Source organism: Trachemys scripta, chromosome 12, assembly GCF_013100865.1.
Source record: "Trachemys scripta elegans isolate TJP31775 chromosome 12, CAS_Tse_1.0, whole genome shotgun sequence".
Classification (NCBI taxonomy): domain Eukaryota; kingdom Metazoa; phylum Chordata; order Testudines; family Emydidae; genus Trachemys; species Trachemys scripta.
This window is the reverse complement of record NC_048309.1, coordinates 38,708,261-38,731,697: the sequence shown is the minus strand read 5'-3', so window position 1 is coordinate 38,731,697 and position 23,437 is coordinate 38,708,261. Positions and strand designations below refer to the sequence as shown.

General features: G+C 41.0%; 1 protein-coding gene across 1 annotated transcript; it reads left to right on the top strand.

The window, feature by feature from the left end:
- The first annotated feature begins 1,855 nt into the window (after positions 1-1,855).
- LOC117886234 (olfactory receptor 1019-like) lies at positions 1,856-2,782 on the top strand. The gene has a single exon (XM_034787898.1). The coding sequence runs from the start codon at positions 1,856-1,858 to the stop codon at positions 2,780-2,782; it is 927 nt and encodes a 308-aa protein (XP_034643789.1).
- Positions 2,783-23,437: the final 20,655 nt, after the last annotated feature.

Below are 23,437 nucleotides of genomic sequence, written 5' to 3'. Positions count from 1 at the left end.
CATCATAGAAGGCAATCACGTTGGTTAGCCATGACTTGCTCTTGGTGAATCCATGTTGACTGTTCCTAATCACCTTCCTCTCCTCCAAGTGCTTCAAATGGCTTCCGTGAGGACCTGGTCCATGATTTTTCCTGGGACTGAGGTGAGGCTCACCGGTCTGTAGTTCCCTGGGTTCTCCTAATTCCTTTTTTTAAAGATGGGCATGATGTTTGCCTTTTTCCAATTGTCTAGGACCTCCCCCAATCGCCACGAGTTTTCAAAGATAATGGCCAATGGTTCTGCAATCACATCAGCCAATTCCCTCAGCACCCTCAGATGCAATAGATCTGGATCCCTATGGATTTGTGCATGTCCAGCTTTTCTAAATAGTCCTTATCCTGTTCTTTCACCACTGAGGGCTGCTCACCTCCTCTCCATCCTGTGTTGCCCAGGACAACATTGTGGGAGCTGACATTGTCTGTGAAGACCAAGGCAAAAAAAGGATTGAGTACTTCAACTTTTTCCACATCATCTGTCATATGGGGAAGTTTAGGCTTGAAATTAGACGAAGATTTCTAACCGTCAGAGGGGCGAAATATTGGAACAGCCTTCCTAGGGAAACAGTGGGGGCGAAGGACCTGTCTGGCTTTAAGATTAAGCTAGATAAGTTTATGGAGGGAATGATTTAATGAGATAACATGATTTTAGTCAAATGAACAGTGTGCCATCGCTGGTAAATAGTATCAATGGCCAATGAGGGTCTGGCTGGAGAATCTTGCCTACATGCTCGGGGTTCTACTGCTCGCCATATATGGGGTCGGGAAGGAATTTTCCTCCAGGGTAGATTGGCAGAGGCTCTGGAGGTTTTTCACCTTCCTCTGCAGCATGGGGCAGGGGTCGCTAGCTGGAAGATTCTCTGCTACTTGAAGTCTCTAAACCACAGGATTTGGGGACTTCAATGGCAGAGTCAGGGGAAAGGGGTTGGGACGGCTTTGTGGCCTGCATCATGCGGGAGGTCAGACTAGATGATCATAATGGTCCCTTCTGACCTTAAAGTCTATGAGTCTATATCGGGATGGTTTGTTCCTCCACCCTCAATAAGGCTTCTTTAAAATACAGCCATATTAGCCTCCCAGGGGATCCTGCCCATCAGTTCCCTAAGGGAGTCAAAGTCTGCTTTTTTGAAGTCCGGGGTCTATATTTTGCTACTCTCCTTTCTTCCTTTTGTGAGGATCCTGAAATTAACCATCTCAGGGTCACTGCTGCCCAGGTTGCCCAGGGAATCAGGAATTCATCCATCCATACTGAGGAAAACGCTTAAACATTTGTTTAACTTTAAGCATGCACTTTCTCTCCTGAATCAAGATGGATTCCAGCATGTGCTCGTATGGTTTTTTGGGCAGAAAAATTTCCACCAGCCCTGATAAGAAGTTACCATTTTAACAGGATCTTTAAACCTTTATTTAAAAAAGAATCTGTCATTAAGATGGAAAAAAATCAAAACAGAGAATATAAACTTTGTGTAGCTGCTGAATTTCCAAGGTGGATTGATGTAAATTAGGATTGTACAGTGGGAATAAATATTGAACATCAAGTGGTATTATTTACATTGTTACATGGTAATATATCCAGAAGTAATAATAATAATAATTAATAATAAACATAAGTGCTTAAGGCTTAATTATGTTTGAAAGAGCTTGACAGAAAAAAATGCTCCCTGAACTACAGAGTGTGGTCCGAAAAGGAAGAGATGGTGGAACTTATGTTTAGCATACATATACCTTCTCTCCGTTCCACCGTCTTGTATTATCTGCATGTTATTTTCAACTGAGTATATACACCTTATTTGTCCCTGCATGCAGGTAAAGTGACAAACATGAACAATCAAAGCACAGTGACAGAATTCAGACTCCTGGGCCTCTCGAGCTTCCCAGAAATGCAGCTGTTACTCTTCATGAGCTTCCTGATTATCTACCTGCTGACTTTGGCTGGCAACCTCTCCATTTGCTTGGCTATCTGGGCAGATCAAACTCTCCACACTCCTATGTACTTTTTTCTGGTCAACTTGTCTCTCTTAGACATCTCATACTCTTCCGTCACTCTCCCCAATATGCTAGTGATGTTGGTTGCCAAGATTAAATCTGTTTCCTTCTCCAGTTGCATGGCCCAGCTATACTTTCTCATCTCCTTTGCTGGATCCGAATCTTTGCTTCTTGCCCTGATGGCTTATGACCGCTACATGGCAATATGCCAGCCTTTGCACTACACAACCATCATGAACCAGAGGACTTGTATGTCCTCTGCCATTGCTATATGGATAGGTGGTTTTGTCTACTCAATGTTACATACGTTCTTCATAGCCAGGCTACCTTTCTGTGGTCCCAATGAAATCAACCACTTCTTCTGTGAGATCCCTCCTTTGATCAAATTGGCCTGCATGGACACCTATTTTAATGAGGTGCTGGTTTTTCTGCTCAGTGGAGCAGTAGGTGGAAGTTGCTTGCTGCTGATTTCCACATCATACGTTTACATACTATCCACCATCATGAAAATACACTCGGCCCAGGGCAGACGCAAAGCCTTCTCAACTTGTGCTTCCCACCTCCTCACCGTCCTGCTGTTCTATGGCCCGGGTTTATTCACCCACCTCTGCCCCTCCTCCAGCTACTCCATGGACATTGGGAAAGTGGTCTCTGTGTTTTACACTGGGGTCACACCCATGCTGAATCCAATGATCTACAGTCTTAGGAACAAGGATGTGCAAGCCGCCTTCAAGAAAGCCATGGGAAGGAGTAGGAAATAGCCATGAAGAGGGAGCCAATTCTTTCTTTGAATGCTACAACATGTTGCTAAAAAAAGGGCTCCCTAAATTATTTGGCAGCTGATTGAGCACCAGGATTCACAGTAGGAATGGAGGGAACTTGACTTTTTCTTCAGTTACCTCAGCCCCAACTCTGGTGCATTCCCATTTAGTATAGATACCAACCAAAGACATTCCCATCCATTATGGCAGTGTACCTGGCCATTCCCACTCTCCAAAGACATTGATTTATTACAATAATCCCACTCACCCCATCTAAAGGTTTAAAATATTCCCAGCCATCACATCCACAAGGGAGACACCATTCCATCCATGACTCTGATCTTGTGAGATCATTCTAGATTCATGAGACATTGCTATGAAAGTTTAGTAGCATTTATCTTATGTACTTTGTACTGAAAAAAAAAACATCATTACTAACTCCCTGGGCACTTTATGATTGTTACATTATTTCAGAAATTAATTAATTTATTTTGTTTGGTCTGAGCATGTGCACTGCTGCCTCACTCCGTGTGGCCAGACACCTAAGCCCCAGTCTGATTTATGAACTGGAGGAATATAGGAGTGTTAGAGGGCTTTCCCTTCACCCCCTCCCCTGGTTCTTGTCACACAGACAGAACACAGAAGACCAGAAATTCGAAGTGCAGGCAATGCAATGTTTATTGGGGTTAGTTCAAAGCAAACATATCCATAACTCTACACGCCAGCAGAGTCTGTTTCCCAGTGTTCCATTCCCAGCTCTGAAACTGCAGAGCATTTTCCCCGTGTCCCCTTTCCCAGGACTGATGCCACAGAGCATTGCCTGTGTCCCCATTCTCCATTCCCCATTCCCACCACCTCCTTCTTAGCAGCCCCAAATATACCTGCAATGCATGCCCACAGTCCCACCCCTTTTGTATCCCATGGGAGGGGTGAGGAGTGAGATTGTACTATGGTCAGAGACAGGAATTTTTGGGAAATAGAGAAAGGGGAACAGGGACATAGATGTTAGAGTGATTTCCCTTCACCCATCCCCTGGGTCTTGTCACAGACAGAAATCAGTGTTTATATTAAAATATATGCATGCATACATATGATTGTGGGGGCGGGGGAAAAAACAACAAAATGCCTCCAATTGAATAACTCAGTCACACCTCCCTCTTCAGCACAAAGCTTCCAATATGTAAAGTGAGACGTTGGAGTTGAACTTAATGGATGTTTGTCACCTTTTAAGTAATCTGCTGAGTCAGTGCTGACCTCATTTCCCCAACATGCCACTAAGGGATGACTGTGTTCTGAATCAGAGCAAAACCCCCAACAAATGTGAAATTTATTGTAAAACATTTTGTTTTTAAATTAAATTAGTTCTGGGTCAAACAATACACACACACACACTAAAATAAAATAAATTTATATACATACACAATAAAATCAAAATCAAAAATAAAATTCTAAAATAATATAATATACAATGAAGTAATATAAAGTTAAAATAATCTAAAACATTGTGTATACAAACAATAAAACAAATTAAAATATCAATTGTAAAAATTAAAGAAAATATGTTTTAAAATGAAATATCTAAAGATTACTCTCCTATAAGGATGGCCTTGAAGAATAAATAAATAAATAAAATTCAATAAATAAATTAAATGAATAAATTAAATTGGCTGAAATCATTCCCACATAATATTTCGATTTTTATGAATCAACATGTTCCACAGGAAAAATTTTCTCACAGAAAATTTTTGTACAGCGTTGTTTACCATCATTTCACTTTTTAAAAAGCACTTAACACTAAGCTATCTGTACATATTAGTTTACTCATCCACTATATTTCATTTGATTTTTATTTTTAAATTCCCTTTATCTTTTTGCTTCTAATTTTCATTTTTTATTTTATATTATTTTACATTATTGTATACTATAATGTGATGTAAAATAAAAATATAAATGGAAATAATATAAAACAAAATGAAAATCATATAAAAAGATAAATGAAATGATACATATAAAATAATCTAAAATAATAAAATTAAAATATAAAATAATTAAAATAACATAAAATATTAACATAAAATATAAACATGAACCAAATAGCACAAACATATTATAACATAAAACTGTTTTTTAAATGTAACATAAATGGAATTACAAACAAAATATTGTTTTCCAATGAAAAATTGGAACATTCCTGCCCAATAAAGGCCAGCCATGCTGAAACCCTTTGTTTCATTTTTTTTCAGTTAACACTTTTCTGTGGGGATTGTTTCAATTTTGAAGAATCCTCATTTTTTCAGCAGAAAAAGTTTCCATTGGAAAACTGTTGACCAGTTCTAGTCACCATTATTCACTTTTCTTCAAGCACCTAATGCTATTGGTTTCTTCACCCACCACGGGATGCAAATAACTCCATTGAGTTCCCATAACCTATGGGGATCTTTCTGTAAGAGATGAAGGTGGCAACCTGGGGTTCGGAAAGTGGTGATATGCCCCTGAAACTCCACCAACTGTACCCTCCCTTCAGACACACTGTTGACACCAGCATGGTGCTAGTATGCGCACTGTGCTGCCAGTAGAGGGATGATGGTGTCAAAAGAGGAGGTATCCCATCAGAGATGACCCTAAAGCCGCAAGCACTGCTATTGGGGTTCTGTATTGCAGAGAAGGGGGTGGGTAGGTCAATACCGGCTTAGTGTTGGTTCCCAGTGTTCCAGTGTGATGCTGCACAGAGAAGAGTTTGGGGTCTCCATAGGCGTGCAATTCTCCCCTCTGACTGAGAACTGATTTCAGAGTTCCAGTGGTTTCTCTTTCAAGAGTGCCTAATGGGACCTAGGTACCTAACCCACTTAGGTACTTTTGAAAATCCTACGCTGCATCTTTGAGTTCCTAAATAACTTTGGAAATCTAGCCTATGGTCTGTCCATCTATGTCATGTTGGTTAACACACTCGTTTATCACATAGGTTTAAGGAATTCTTAGGGATTTAGAAACATGGGGATTGCCATAATGGATCAGACCTGTAGTCCATCTAATCTAGTGTGCTGTTTCTCTGAATTTAATACTGCTTATAACATCCTTTAGGGATCCTTATCTAGTCTCTTGCTCTAGATGTCATCATAGATAGAAGGAATAGCAAGTGCTGACTGTGCTCAGAAATGTATGCAATGTCATTGCATCCCTGTTGGTCCCACGATATTATAGAGAGACAAGGTGGATGAGGTAATATATTTTATTGGACCGACTTCCGTTAGTGAGAGAGACAAGCTTTAGAGCACCGAGCTCTTCTTCAGGTCTGGGGAATGTACTCAGAGCATCACAGCTAAATACAAAGTCCAATAAAAGATATCACCACTACCCACTTTGTCTCTCTAAATATCTTGGGGGGGGGGACACAGCTACAACAGCACTGCATAACAATGGAAGATATCGAATTTTGCTGTCCAAAATGGAAACTCCACAACATGTAGATAAAGAAGCAAAATTTAACAGAGACATCTGTTTCCTGAGCAAATGCAAGAAATAAAACATCGTCCCTAGAGATGTCACCCATCTATAATGTTCTGACCACTCACCTTGAATGGGCCCTTGAAATATTTGTTAGCTACTTATGCTAAACTATCTGTTTCACCTTGTATTAGCTGTGACACTCTGAGTAATCTTCAGGGTACATACCTTACTCAAAGTCATTTTAACTGCCTTCTTTGAGCAATGACCCAATAATATCCATATCACAATAATATACATAACACACATAACTCACACATTTTGCTTTTCCATTCCAGGCTCTACCTGCCTGTGGGGGCTGGCCAGAGTGGGGGACAAGTGAGGCCCATTTGCAGGGTTGGCTGTGGGGGGGGGGGATTCAAGGGTCTTCCAGCAGATTGATTTCCACTAACATCAGGCCTATAAGAAGAACTCCTGTGCCCCAGGGAGACAAAGCCCTCTGTCATCCTAAAACCCTAAATCCCCCCTCCCTAACCCCCAAGATGTCACTGCCCCACCCCTGTATGCAGAGGCTATGTAATCAGACTAATTACCTTAGTGGAAATTAGAGCTGGTAATTTTTTTGTTGCAACAGATCACTTTTCTAAGAAAATTGCATCCAAAGAATCATGACAATTTCAAGGAAATTTCATTTTGAAATTGAAATTACAAAACAAAGTAAAACAATGTATACTACAATAAAATAATATAAAGGAAACTAAAATGAAAATTATGCAAAAAAGTATAAAATAAAATGAGTATAAAAAGAAAAATGTTATAAATGAAAAAAATAAAAATGTAAAATAAAAATAGCATTTGTGAAAAAAAAATGAACGTTGAAATTGAAACCACAGATGTGACTTTTGCTCTCTGTCAAGACTTCTGGGAATACTCTTAAGGTTAGCACAGGATATTTTGTCTAAGAATAACAAATAATTTGAATCCATGCTTTACCGGCAAAACGGATCTCAGCCTTAATGATCGATCTCAACCAGGGCCTCCATAGATCGATCGATCGATCGATCGATAGATAGATAGATAGATAGATAGATTTGGTGGATAGGGGGAGGGGGTGTATGGGGATAGATAGCTAGTAGGGCTATCGATTAATCACAGTTAACTCATATGATTAACTACAAGAAAATTAAACACGATTAAAAAAGTTAATCTCGATTAATCACAGTTTTAATCACACTGTTAAACAATAGAAAACCAATTGAAATGTATTAAATATTTTGGATGTTTTTCTACATTTTCATATATATCTTGTATTCTGTGTTGTAATTGAAATAAAAGTGTATATTTTTATTACAAATATTTGTACTGTAAAAATTATAAACAAAAGAAATAGTATTTTTCAATTCACCTCATACAAGTACTGTAGTGCAATCTCTTTATCGTGAAAGTGCAACTTATAAATGTAGATTTTTTTTGTTACATAACTGCAGTAAAAAACGTAACAATGTAAACCTTCAGAGCCCACGAGTCCACTCAGTCCTACTTCTTGTTCAACCAGTCGCAAAGACAAAAACATTTGTTTACATTTACGGGAGATTATGCTGCCTGCTTCTTATTTACAGTGTCACTAGAAAGTGAGAACAGGCTTTTGCATGGCACTTTTGTAGCCAGCATTGCAAGGTATTTATGTGCCAGATATGCTAAACATTCATATGCCTCTTCATGCTTTGGCCACCATTCAGACATGCTTCCACGCTGATGATGCTTGTTAAAAAAATAATGTGCTAATTAAATTTGTGACTGAACCCCTTGGGGGGAGAATTGTATGTCTCTGCTTAGTTTTCCTTGCCTTCTGCTATATATTTCATGTTATAGCAGCCTCGGATGATGACCCAGCACATGTTGTTCATTTTAAGAACACTTTCACTGAAGATTTGACAAAATGCAAAGAAGGTACCAATGTGCAATTTCTAAAGATAGCTACAGCACTCGACTAAGGTTTAAGAATCTGAAGTGCCTTCCAAAATCTGAGAAGGATGAGGTGTGGAGTATGCTTTTAGAAGTCTTAAAAAAGCAACACTATGCTGTGGAAACAACAGAACCCAAACCACCAAAAGAAAAATCAACCTTCTACTGAGGGCATCTGACTCATATAATGAAAATGAAATGCATCAGTCCGTATTGCTTTGAATGGTTATCGAGCACAACCCCATCATCAGCATGGATGCATATCCCGTAGAATGGTGGTTGAAGCCTGCAGGGAAATATGAATCTTTAGCGCATCTGGCACGTAAATATCTTGCGATGCCTGCTATAACAGTGCCATGAGAAGGCCTGTTCTCACTTTCCGGTGACATTGTAAACAAGAAACAGGCTTTATCTTTATTTCCTGCAAATGGAAACAAACTTGTTTTTTCTGAGTGATTGGCTGAACAAGAAATAGGACTGAGTTTGAGTTGCAAGCTATAATATTTTACATTGTGCAGAGGGTTTTTTGTACATGATTCTATATTTGTAAGTTCAACTTTCATGATAAAGAGATTGCACTACAGTACTTATATTAGGTGAATTGAAAAAATATGATTTATTTTTTTAATTAAATTAAGTTAATGGAGATATCCTATCTCCTAGAACTGGAAGGGACCTTGATAAGTCATTGAGTCCAGCTCCCTGCTTTCACTAGCAGGACCAAGTACTGATTTTGCCCCAGATCCCTAAGTGGCCCCCTTAAGGATTGAACTCACAACACTGGGTTTAGCAGGCCAATGCTCAAACCACTGAGCTATCCCTCCCCTCTTTTTACTGTGGAAATACTTATAATAAAAATAAATATAAAGTGAGCACTGTACACTTTGTATTCTGTGTTGTAATTGAAATCAATATATTTGAAAATTTAGAAAACATCCAAAAATATTGATATAAATGGTATTTTATTATTGTTTAACTGTGCGATTAATCATGATTAATTTTTCTAATTGCTTGACAGCCCTGATAGATAGATAGATAGATAGATAGATAGATAGATAGATAGATAGATGGGGTGGGTGGGGATAGATAGACAGATAGATAGATAGTCTTTTTAAATTTTAGGGACAGATTTCCTGATAATATCTGGTTGTTTTGGGCAGAATTCCCAATTAAAGTGGGATAACATTGATTGTAAAATCCTTGGGACAGGGACCATCTTTCTGGTCTTTGTTAGTGTGATGCCTAGAACAATGGGTTCCCAGTCCATGGGGTCCCTAAGGTGCTATAATAAAAAAATAATAATAATTAATAATAAATAAAATAGAAGAAGGAGGAGGAGATTTTGCACTCCCAGAGAAGTACCTAGAATGTACTCTTGGATCTGTTTCTTCCTTTGCAGGTGACTAACTGGTTTAGTTATCTGGGTTACTGTGTATTGGAAATGTGGCTCCTTGGGATTCCACAGCAAGATCCCATGAAGACTATGAAGGGGATAAGGACAATATACCACCCAGGTCCTGTGAGTGATAACTGACAAGCCACCCGCTTGGTCTGTCTGCCCAAATGCAAGCCATGTAAGCAATCTAGCACCTTAGGATTCTGTTGCAGGTAACTCTCAAATGTGTGAGACCTGTTAGTACTTGTTAGGAAATAGTAATACTTTTAGTTGTTTCATTCTGTATATTTGATTTATATATATTAACAATTCTTTAGAATTTTTAACTTCAACAAAGAGTATGTCTGAAGTCTAAGGCCTAGAACACTGGTCTTGACCAATAAGTAACCCTATTTAGGAATGTATTCATTATGCTGTATTTAGGTACCTTCATGTCTATAAAGCTCCAGATATGCTTGGAAACAGTCTCCTTAACATATATATAAAATGCGGACATAAGCATATACAGACTTGGGAAACTAATAAGGGATTATTGTTATAGCAGATGTTTTCTGTTGGGGAAATCAACATGGAAGAATGATCATGGGATAAGAAAGATCCACTGAGAGATATTACCTTGAAGAATTGTTAGTCCTCTCAGTTGTAAATAATCATGCCTTCTCACATGAGTCAGGTAAACTGAGACTGTATAGAAATGACATCACAACATCTGTTTCTGGGAGAATATTCTTGGCAACTACGTTGCCTTTATCTGAAATCCTATATAATGATAGTGGTATGAAAACTTAGGTTGGGGGGAATGAAAAATGCGCGTCCCTTCCAGATGCAAGAAAAACACATATCCAGCTCTTAGTCTGACAACAAAGAGCGGTAATGTATCTATTTATTTCTGCATTCTATATAGTGCTGTACTAATCTCTGATTAATAATCTTAGATTAAATAATTTCAATTGAGCCTTTTATTTCAACAATCTCAAGTTGTTAACTCAGACACGAAACAGTGGTGTGATGACCTCAGCCCTGGTTTGATCTCTATCTGCTCAAAAAAAATTTGGTAAAAGCCATCCATCTTTATAAAAGCTGTTTGTTTGTTTTGTTTTTTTGGCAGGGACTGTATCTCCAGAACCCATTGGCCAAATGGCCCCAAATTTAATTGATCAGCCCTATCCCAGTTCCCCATGAGACACCCCAAATATCAAAGCATTTTGAGCAACTGTGTGGATTTTAGAGCACTTAGAAGAGTCAAACCTTAAACAGAAAGCTGGTTTTAATCTTAACTGTACCAGATGTGGTGGTCTGCTATAAAGTTCCAGGTGAAGGTACTGCCCTCATTGGCCACTCAGTTCTTATTCAAACAAAGCTCCTACTGGGTTTCTTTCTGCAGGAGATTGTTGGACTAGGGACTGGAGTAAACACCCCAGTCTTTGGCCCAGTGCTTGTAATATATTGCTATTCTTGAACCAAATTCAGCAGTCTTTATTTGTTACAATGCATCCATGTAAAGCTCAGGAGGGGCTGCTTTGGCTGTGGAGGGATTGGTTACAGGCCCCTGATTCTCAGCTGCCCAGCCCTAATAATAAATTCAAGATGCACGGGCAGGTAGACAGATTACATTTATTCCACTGATTGTCAGGTCCTATCTCACTCCATCATTCTCCTCTCTTGCTATTCCCTGTGCACTCCAGCTATGGCTTCCATGACCACAGCCTTGATACACCCCCTCCACACCCTCTGCCTCATCCCATGTAGGAAATGGCACAGTTAGGCAGCAGAGCTTGCATAGGAGTCAATGGAGCTGCCCTGCCAGCTTTATGCCAGCAGAGCTACAATGGGGAAATTCTCTGGACGACGTCTCCAGCCCTTCCCGTTCACTTTGTGCCACACTAATGTAAGTGGGGCTAAGTGAACTTGGCTGACTGGACTTTCTGGCTCACTGGGTTAAATACTGAATATTCAATACTAAATCAGTTTATATTCAGTCTTGACTGAGTCAGAAGTGTCACTGGTTTCTAATCTCTGGCTCTGGGTTTGCAATGGCGTACACACCTGCTTGACATTATGCACATCTTTACGCCTACTCGCATGTGTTAAGTTAAAAGCATGTGTATGTCTTTGCAAGATTGGCACATATACCAGAGCTGCAATTTTAGCTTGGAGCAAAGCCAATCCTTCCTATTTAAAAATCACGAGTGAGGCCTTGAACAAATCATGAGATTGGCTTAAAATCATGAGTTGTTATCTATTTAGATATCTAGATATCGTCAGTATCAGAAATAACATATGAAATGCATGTGGCAGTTGGGCCATGTAACCACCTATGTGTGCAGTCTCCGTCGGACAGCCAATGAAATGGTTGCATGCAAATTAGCTGCAGTGTAAGGGTGGTGGTTGGTTGAGTTAGCACTGAAATCCCAGTGTTCTAGAACTCTGGGCATGGCATAGATACATGCCTTATGATAACTGTACATCAGATAGGTGTAATTTGCAAAGTCAAAATGGCTGAGAACTTAAAAAATGGATGGTAACAGACCACAAATACACTGGTGATTGAACCTCATGGTATTCTGAACAAAAAGAGACCTGAGATATGTTTTGACAATCCTGGAATCTAATTATATACATAAATATGGAATTATTTGTAAACGCCTTCCATTTCTTTCTTTCTTTCTTTCTTTCTTTCTTTCTTTCTTATGAAAACAGAGTTTGACTTAACCCCCTGACTCCTGGAGTACATTTTACTATTTTGTTTAGTAATCCTTTAGAGTGTATTATTTTACACCCTACACCTCTAATTAAGGTCACAACCAACGTCTCACTATATAGCTGATGTTGAATGTCCCCCTTGAAAATAGGTAGTAATAATAACAACAATAAAACCCCAACAAGTAACATCAAACAAAAACATGAAACACACAAAAAACCTCAAGCCTTTACCTTTTTATTGTTAAATTGCACTGACAACTGGCCTTAGCACTCAACATTTCAGGTAAAATTAAGATTAAAAGTTTCAAAAGCACTTATGACCAGATTTTGAAAGGTATTTTGGCACCCAAAGATGCAGGTAGCTGCCTAGTGAGATTTTTCAAATCACTCAAGGTCCAGGTTTTTCAAGTGAATTTGGCACCTAAATATTTTTAAAAATCTGGATCTAGATACCTAACTCCTATTGGGAGCTTGGTGCCTAGGCACTTTTGAAAATCCCACTAGGTGCTTTCTGTATCTTCAGACACTTAAATATTTTAAAACAGGCATTAAATTCCAAATATTTTTTTTTAAATGGGACTTGGATGCTTTTGAAAATTTACCCTGGAAGCTTTAAAAGGTCTCCTTTTTAATGTTTATTTGTCTACCCTTTCCATCTCTCCTTCTAGCAGCCCAAAGAAACTACATTTAATTCAATGTAATGCAGTTAATTAATGTAAATACAATTTTGAAATTGGCTTCTGTAATAGAGAACTTGCCACAGTGGTAACTGCTTTAGACAACTGTCTTACTACATGATTTTCTAAAGGTGATAAGTACATTGGCTCATTTACCAACAGCAGAAAGACTCAACAGCAAAAGCATCACACACATCATATTTACTGATGTACATAATATCTATTGTGAGCATTGTTGAGGGTAAAGAAAACATCAAAAATCAATTGTCAAAACATCATAATACAAACCTTGAATTTGCGGATCACACCTACAGTTGGGAAGTTCTATTCTTGTCCATCAGTTCTGATACCTATTAGACACTCAGAGAGGGAAAAATGTACTCCGTGTAAGAGAATGTACTCTGGAGGCAACAGTTGGAATTAATTTGAAAACTGGACACCATTAAATTAGGCTTAAATAAAAAGTAGGAGTGGATGGGTCATTACACAAAGTAAAAACTATTTCCCCATGCTAATTTATTTTTCCCTTACTGTTACTCACACCTTCTTGTCAACTGTTGGAAATGGGCCATCCTGATTATCACTACAAAAGTTTTTTTTTCTCCTGCTGATAATACTGCTATATGGGGGGAGGGATAGCTCAGTGGCTTGAGCATTAGTCTACTAAACCCAGGGTTATGAGTTCAATCTTTGAGGGGCCCACTTAGGGATGTGGGGCAAAAATCTGTCTGGGGATTGGTCCTGCTTTGAGCAGTGGGTTGGACTAAATGACCTCCTGAGGCTCCTTCTAGCCATGATATTCTATGAATAGCCCACCTTAATTGATTACTCTTGTTATAGTTAATATGACAATACCCATTTTTAATGTCCTCTGTATATATATCTTCCTATTGTATTTTCCACTGCATGCATCCAATGAAGTGGGTTTTAGCCCATGAAAGCTTATGCACAAATAAATTTGTTAGTCTCTAAGGTTCCACAACTACTCCTTGTTCTTTTTGCTGATACAGACTAACACAACTACCACTTTGAAATCTGTGATTTCAGTATGCTGTTATCTAGGGCTGATTGAAATTTTTCCATCAAAAACAATCTTTTAGTGGAAAATTGGGTTTTCACCCTCCCACCTCATAGAAGGTTGGAGGTCAGACCCAGAGCCCCTGATGGAATCGAAGTGATCTCTGATAAGCTTATTAGCATAAGCTTGGGCTCTTGTATTGTTTTTAATATATACACCTCTACCCTGATATAATGCAACGCAATATAACACAAATTCAGATATAACACAGTAAAGCAGAGCTCCAACGGGAGGGGGGGAGGGAGGTTTGTGCACTCTGGTGGATCAAAACTAGCTAAAAAAAGCCACCATTTCCCATTTTTGAAAGAAAACAACATTGGTCAAAAGCCCCATCTTGGCTAAGAGGGGAAGTGAAAGTAGCTGTTAAAACAGAAACAAAAATATAAGCATAACAAATGAAAATAAGGCAGTAGATAACAAATACATATTAGAATCATTGTCACAGTCGTCCAGGAGATTCCAATCTTCCGTAGAAATCTTTTCCTTCGGGATTGCCTCATCAAAAGCTACCAATTGGTGCCTTCTGTTTGCCATATACAGCACCTTTTTCTCCACCTTCATAATGAACACGAGTCTGGCTCTCAGTAGGTGATGATCGCTACCAATATTGAATGATGGCACTACAGAAATATCCTGCATGATGCGTCATCTATCGATCAGAAAGTAATCAATTTCAAGGAATGGTCTTCGAAAATTGTCTCATGCTATTTGAAGTCATCGTGTATTGGGGTGCTTTACCTCCAATTGAACCGAAACAGCACCCTCAAAATCATCCAGATCTATGCTCCCACAAGTGCATGCGAAGACGATGATGTGACTCAAGCAGTGTCTCGCCCCATTAGATAGTACAACAGTCCATCAAGCTTCCATACACAGGCTAGAAATCCCTTTAGCCTAGCACCAGTACTTCCCCAAGTCCAGTCTTCGTTCCTCAGGTGTTCCCAAGTGTTCTCTTGTGTGGGGAGTGGGCTGCTGTGTCACTTCCCCACTTTATAGTTTATTCCATATGGAAGAAATCCCTTGGTTTCAAGCCAATTTCCCAGCCCAGTTTATGGGAAAACACAGGTACCAAAATGGAGTTCAGTATCATATGATCTGGTCACAAGCCCTTGCCGCCTGCCAATGAGTCATGGCAGCCATTGTCCATAGGCTGACTGAAGCATCCACAGGTGAGGATAAGCTGTTCCATGGTCCATTGTCTTTGTTGCTGGGCCATTAGCACAGTTGTATCGGAAAGGCTAGGGGTGGGTGTTTCCAACTTCACAACATCTTGCAGTAACACACATATAGCAAAACTTCATAACTTCACATACAATGACAGCACATACAATCCAATGGGTTATTAATGTTCAACAGATCAAGACTTTTAGAATGATACTTCACAAGGCATCTTTTGTACAAAGCATATCATAATTATATAACAATGGTGAATGTGGGGGTGCCAGGGTGTTGCTTTGGGGCACAAAGTGTCACAGTCCCCCTATACCTGAGGGGAGAAAGGATTTATATAGGGGTGTCCCAACTCTTGGCAATGTGGCCAAACCACTGACCTGTGTAATATTCTGATGTAGCCCTCCCTCAGTCTCTACTGTTGAAGCTGCTCCACTGTCAATGAAGCAGGAAAACTAGACTAGACTCCAGGTCTCCCACCTCAGAGATGAAGGCCCAAGCTATCCAGTTTTTTTCTGGCTCAATGACTCTTCAATTATTTAGCACACAGTGGAACAGCTTCAACAGGAGAGCTTTCCATTGGAATATCCCATATCTCAGTGGTTAGCACACTCTCCTGAAAGGTGTGAGAGACCCTGGCTCAGATCTTTGTTTTTCCTTTTAGGGAGAGCAGGGAGTTGAACCTTGTTATGATAACTGGGGCTAAAAATTTACCCTAACTTTGTGTGTTTGTTTGTTTTGGTTTGTAGGGGCCGGCAGGGGCTGGGTGCTGGGACGGACGCCGAGGCCTGAGCAGGGGGCGGGGCTTGGCTGATCAAGGGGCCCATAAAAGCGGCCGCCCAGCCAGGCAGCGGTACAGCTGCGAGCAGCGGCAGCCAACAGGGCGGCTAACAGGGGAGTTTGAGAGGGAGTTGGCAGGAGGGCGTGTCGTGTCGTGTGCTCCGTGGCCCCAGGTGCTGTGGGCAGAAACTGCAGCAGCCATGAGCCAAGCAGCAGCAGCAGACAGAATGCAGATGGCTGCATGTGGAAGCTGTGGTATGTATATAGTCCTAGCAGGAGACCCGGAACAAAGGTATGTGTGTATGAAGTGTCGCCTTATAGTGTTACTGGAGGAAAAGATTAAGGGGCTGGAGATGCAGGTAGAGACCCTGGTGGAGTTTAGGCGGGGGTTTGAGCAGCTGATGGAGGATGGGCAAGGCGGGGCTGAAGAGGAAGGCTCTAGGGTGCAGGAGGAGGCAGTAGTAGATGACAGCGAGAGGGGAATGGAAGGAGGAGATCCAGGGAAGTGGAGGCATGTGACTGTGAGAAGTAGGCCAAGGAAAAGGAGGGCCAGTGAGGAGGGAATAGAACTCAGGAATAGGTTTGAGTGTTTGGAGAACGAGGTAGAGGGGCAGCAGGTGATGACTGAAGGTGGGAGGGTGAGGAAGAAGAGAAGAGCGGCTAGTCCGAGAGAGAGGGGGGAGGAGTTGATGGAGACAGCACCAATTATGGGCCACCAGAGGATACAGGAAGGCATAAGGGGGAGCATAAGGGAAGATAGGAGCAGACACAGGTCAGGACTAGAGGGATCGGAGACTAGATTACTAGATCGCACTATTGCCAGGCGACGGCAGGTGTATGTAATTGGAGACTCTTTACTGAGGAGATTGGACAGGCCTGTGACCAGGGCGGACCCGGAGAACAGAAGGGTGTGCTGTCTACCGGGTGCAAAGATACGCGATGTGGACCTGCGGTTGAAAAGGATCCTGAAAGGAGCAGGTAAGAACCCCTTGATAATCCTTCATGTGGGAACGAATGACACGGCTAGGTTCTCGTTAGAGAGAATCAAGGGAGATTATGCCAGGCTGGGGAAGACTCTCAAGGAGATAGAGGCTCAGGTTATCTTTAGTGGGATTCTGCCTGTTCCGAGGGAAGGGCACCAAAGGGCTGATAGGATTGCGAGGATAAATAGTTGGCTAAGGGAGTGGTGCTATAAGGAGGGCTTTGGGATGTATGGCCACTGGGAGGCTTTCGGGGACAGACACCTGTTCTCGCGGGATGGGCTTCACCTGAGTAGGGAAGGAAATAGACTTCTGGGAGGGAGGCTGGCTCATCTTATCAAAAGAGCTTTAAACTAGGAAGTTTGGGGAGATGGTTGGGAGATGCACAGTTAATCTCCACGCCAGTTTCCGGTATTGAAAAGCTGAGTGTAATAAGAGGAGACATAGCCGGGGAAATGAGATTGGACATAGGAGGGACAGGGGGGACGAACACAAAGAGGAGCGCAACATACAGTGCTAGTAATGGGAGACAGGCTAAACGACATATATTAGGCTGTTTGTACACCAATGCGAGAAGCCTAGGTAATAAAATGGAGGAATTGGAGCTCTTGGTCCGAGAATTGAAACCGGATATCGTAGGAATAACTGAAACATGGTGGAATGGCAGTCACGACTGGAACACAGGTATGGAGGGGTATGCGCTGTTTAGGAAAGACCGGGATAAAGGTAAAGGGGGGGGTGGCATTGTATGTCAATAGTGAAATAAGCTGTAAAGAAATAATAGTGGATGGAATAGATAATACAGAGTCCGTCTGGGCAATACTCAAGCTGGGTAAAAGTACTACTAGAGCCTCTCCGGGGATAGTGCTTGGGGTGTGCTATAGACCGCCGGGATCGACCCAGGATATGGATAAGGAATTGTTTAATGTATTAAGGGAGGTAAATACTAATAGAAACTGTGTAATTATGGGGGACTTTAACTTCCCGGATATAGATTGGGGAACAAACGCTAGTAGCAATAATAGGGCTCAGATGTTCCTAGATGTGCTTGCGGATCAATTCCTTTATCAAGTGGTAGCTGAGCCGACGAGGGGGGAGGCCATTTTAGATTTGATTCTGGTAAGTAGTGAGGACCTTGTTGAGGAAGTGGTAGTGGGGGACAACTTGGGCTCCAGTGATCATGAGCTAATTCGCTTTAAACTAAATGGAAAGAGTACCAGAATTAAGTCAAGGACTAGGGTTTATAATTTTAAAAAGGCCAATTTTAACAAATTAAGGGGACTGGTAAGGGAAGTGGATTGGGCAAACGTATTAAGGGACCTAAAGGCAGAAGAAGCCTGGGATTACTTTAAGTTAAAGATGCAAGAGCTGTCAGAGGCCTGTATCCCCAAAAAGGGAAAAAGATTACTAAGCAAGAGACTTAGACCGAGCTGGATGAGCGACCGGCTGAAAGGGGCGATTAGGAAAAAACAGAAAGCGTACAAAGAGTGGAAGAGGGGAGGGATCAGTAAGGAAACTTACCTTAGCGAAGTCAGAGAATGTAGAGATAGAGTGAGAAAGGCCAAAGGCCGGGAAGAGTTGGACTTAGCGAGGGGAATTAAAAGTAATAGTAAGAGGTTTTACAGCCATATAAATAGGAAGAAAGCAAAGAAAGAAGAAGTGGGACCGCTGAAGACTATAGCCGGAGAGGAGATTAAAGATAATCTAGGCATGGCGCAATATCTCAATGAATATTTTGCATCGGTGTTTAATGAGGCCAATGAAGGTATTAGGGATACTAGCACCGTTACAGAGGGGCATACGGGATGGGGGATTACCGCATCCGAGGTAGAAACAAAACTAGAACGCCTTAATGGGACTAAGTCGGGTGGACCAGACGATCTTCATCCGAGAATATTGAAGGAATTGGCGCGGGAAATAGCAGGCCCATTAGCGACTATATTTAATGAATCTGTAAACTCAGGGGTAGTCCCGTTAGACTGGAGAATAGCCAATGTGGTTCCTATTTTCAAGAAAGGGAAAAAAAGTGACCCGGGTAACTATAGGCCTGTTAGTTTAACATCAGTAGTGTGCAAGGTGCTGGAGAAGATTCTGAAAGAGAAACTAGTTGAGGACCTTGAGGTTAATGGCAAATGCGATAAATTACAGCATGGTTTTACGAAGGGCAGATCGTGCCAAACGAATCTGATCTCCTTCTTTGAGAAAGTAACGGACTTATTAGATAAGGGAAATGCGGTGGACCTAATTTACCTGGATTTCAGTAAAGCGTTTGATACAGTACCCCATGAGGAACTATTGGTTAAAATGAAAAACATGGGGATCGATATGAAAATCCAGAGGTGGATAGGGAATTGGTTAATGGGGAGAATGCAGCGGGTCGTATTAAAGGGTGAATTGTCGGGTTGGAGGGAGGTTACTAGTGGAGTGCCTCAAGGTTCGGTTTTGGGACCCATCTTATTTAATCTATTTATAACTGACCTCGGGACAGATTGCAAGAGTGGGCTGATAAAGTTTGCGGATGATACGAAGGTGGGAGGAGTTGCAAACTCGGAGGAGGATAGGGATACTCTGCAGGGAGACTTGAATGAGCTTGTGAATTGGAGTATTAGAAATAGGATGAAATTTAATAGTAAAAAGTGTAAGGTTATGCACTTGGGGACGAATAATAACAATTTTAGTTACAAGATGGGGACGCATTGGTTAGAAGTAACGGAAGAGGAGAAGGACCTAGGGGTCCTTGTGGACCGCAGGATGACTATGAGTCGGCAATGTGACGTGGCGGTGAAAAAAGCCAATGCGGTCTTGGGATGTATTAGGCGAGGTATATCTAGTAGAGATAGGGAGGTCCTGCTTCCGTTGTATAAGGCACTGGTGAGACCTCATTTGGAGTACTGTGTGCAGCTGGTCTCCAATGTTTAAAAAAGATGAACTCAAACTGGAACGGGTGCAGAGAAGGGCCACTAAGATGATCAGAGGAATGGAAAACCTGTCGTATGAAAAGAGATTAGAGGAGCTTGGGTTGTTTAGTCTGACAAAGCGAAGGCTGAGGGGGGATATGATTGCTATCTTTAAATATATCAGAGGGGTTAATACAAGGGAGGGAGAGGAATTATTCCAGTTTAGTACTAATGTGGACACGAGAACGAATGGATACAAACTGGCCGGGGGGAAGTTTAGGCTAGAAATTAGACGAAGGTTTCTGACCATCAGAGGGGTGAAATATTGGAACGGCCTTCCGAGGGAAACGGTGGGGGCGACGGACCTGTCTGGTTTTAAGATTAAGTTGGATAAGTTTATGGAGGGAATGGTTTAATGATAAAACATAGTAGTCAAGGAAAACCAAGCAATGGTACATGAACAACATAATGGCCAACAAGGGTCAGGCTAGAGACTCTTGCCTATATGCTCGGGGTATTACTGATCGCCATATTTGGGGTCGGGAAGGAATTTTCCTCCAGGGTAGATTGGCCGAGCCTCTGGAGGTTTTTCGCCTTCCTCCGCAGCATGGGGCAGGGATCACTAGCAGGAGGGTCTCAGCCGATTGAAGTCACTAAAACACAGGACTGGGGACTTCAACGGTAGAGTACAGGGAAGGGTCTTGCGGCCTGCAGCATGCAGGGGGTCAGACCAGATGATCATAATGGTCCCTTCTGACCTTAATGTCTATGAGTCTATGAGTCTATAACTGTAAAAATTATCAACGTTAATTATCAATTATCAAAATGTCTTGCGTCTGTTGAAGTGGGCATTCGTCCATGAAAGCTTATGCTCCAATACTTCTGTTAGTCTTAAAGGTGCCACAGGACCCTCTGTTGCTTTTTGTAAAAATTATGTGAAAGTTCATAAGATGTCACAATAACCTATAATAACAATCTTTGATGGGAGAAGGTTTGAAAGGGAGACAGAAAGACTGAATTGGTCTAAACAAAAAGCTCTTGTTGATCTAATTCACGGACTGCTGAAATCATGCTTGCTAAAAACAAGAGATGTGGAGCCATAAATTAGTGAACCAAAATTGGTGTGTAGGATATTAGGCCTAACTGGTGGACAAAATAATAAGGGGATGGGCTATTCCAACCATTGCTCCCCTTTCTGAGTCCTTAAAGAAAGAAGAGGGGGAAGGAAGAACTGACGGAGGCTACTGGAGCAAATTTCATCATCATAACTGCCATCCCTAACATCTTCATCATCATAACTGCCATCCCTAACATTGCGCTTCCTTTGTCCTCATCCTGAGAGATGTCTGGACCAGACCAGGCCAGAGAAAGGGACCAGATGAGTCCAACACCTCAACCAGCTCCAGCTGAATCCCACAGGCTGGCTGCAATTAAAGGATATTAACAGAGCAGCAATACCAATACCTCCAGCTCATCTCAACCAACTTCTTTTCTTTCACCAAAAAGGACAGTTATTACCATCTTCAATACCGTCTGCGAACTGTCAAACAACAGGTGTTTTTTTCTTTCTTCTATAAACTCTCTTCAGCTAAAGGGAAAGGGAACAAATGATGTTGTTAAAATGAAAGCTTTATTTAATACTTTATACTGAGCATGTCTATTGGATCAGGTCCTGCACACTAAATAGGTCTTTGCCTGCCTATCTTATGCCAGTTCACCTATCATACTGGGGCTTATGTGGGAGTTAGGTGTCTGGACTCCTAGAGTGAGCCAGGACTGCCCATACCCAGTGGCAGAAACAGAGGTGCCTAGGGAAATTTGATCCTGAAAACTTAGGCACCAAGTTTTTGGCTGGAGTTTTGTGGGTTGCAGTGAAGGCTAAAACAGGGATTTAGGTGACTGAGTCACATTGTGAGTCACTTAAGCACCTGTATGCTTAACTGTAGATCTTCATGTTTGGAAATTTTAGCCTAAGGAAATTTCCCCAGATAGCAAAAAGAATGTAGCCACCATCTGTTGGCACAGATATAGATCTGCTGACAGAGAAATAAACATCTAGTGAAAGAAACATATATTCTTTATTATATACAAGTAAAAGTCCCAAATGAGGTCAGGAGTCCATTCTCCTAGTCATTGTATATATATACTTTATATATTCCAAAAACCTTCTAATCTAAGATTTATCAAAGACGCTTAGGGCAGTTAAGTGCCCAACTGCTATTGAAAATAAATTAGATTTTGTAGATGCATAAATTTTGGGGTCAGAAGGAAACATTAAAATTATATACTTCTGACCACCTGCATAGCACAGGCTAGAGATTTTCACCAAGAAATTCCTTCACTGAGCTTGTTACTTGTGGTTAAGATAGAGCATATAACTGTAGAAAGCTGAGTGCTTAACTCCCTTAGGGGCCTTTAAAAATACCAGTCTAAATAAATAAGAAAGTACAGAAAGATGATTGTCTCCATTTTAAAGATGGGTAAACCAAGGCACAGAAAACCAGATTTGTAAAGGTATTTGGGTACTTGGAGGGATTTTCAATAGCATCCGGGTGTCTAAAACTCATTGGTTCCAATGGGTGTTTGGCACCTAGTTACTTTTGAAATCCCACTAGGTGCCTAAATACCTTTACAAATCTGCCTGAGTGACTTGTTCAAAGACACAAAGAGGATCTGCTTCAGATGGATAGAATTGAGCTAAGGTTTTCTGACCTCCACTCCACTGCTTTAACCACAACCAGGTGTGTTCCTTTTCAGGTTCAAAGCACTGGAAGATATGCTATAGACTTCAGTGAAAGGATAGCTCAAGGCCTTGATGGTGAAATACCATTAACTTTTTAACAATGCCAACTGGGAAACCTTAGAAAGTTACATGATCAAGGTTGTTGACATTTAAAATTAGATAGGAGAAAGCACATGAGGATTCTGTAGGAAACAGTCCTTCTACTGAGTCAAGAGAATGGGCAAGACACTCAAGGGAGTCTTAACCATCACTTACGTCTGTGGGTCTATAATTTATAAATGCTCCTTGAATCAACTCTTTGCAGATTAAGCAGAATAACTATCCTGCAGCAATCTGTGTCATCAGAAATGTGAGGAGACCAATTAGAACATCTCTAAGGCTTGGGAGAAAGGACAACCACCAGAAGGTTTTCAGAAACTGAATTTTTCAAGGTCTGTTTTCTTTGGGAGATCTGCTGCCTCATGGAAAGCACATGGTGACTGGAGCATGTAGGTAAGTGTATGTCAGAAAGAAACAATTTGTTTAATATCGGAATACGTGACCCCCTGCACGAAAACACCAAGGTGCAGAACAGTGTCTATCCTTTCTCTGTGAAAAGTACAGACCGTAGTTAACATTTCATTTATAGTTTCATTGACAAAAAAAGTACAGCGAGGGATGAAAAATAATAGATTTGAAGAAGAAGTAAAAGTGCAGTTCATAATTTTGCAGAGAATATGCATTTAAGACCCCAGTCATGCAAAGACATATACGTGTTTTGCTTTCAAACTCTGGCAAATCTGTTTGATTTTCCCATATATCTGAACATATTTAAAATATTTT

Coding starts and splice junctions, on each gene's coding strand:
- LOC117886234 (XM_034787898.1), top strand. CDS start 1,856: ATGAACAATCAAAGCACAGTGACAGAATTCAGACTCCTGGGCCTCTCG.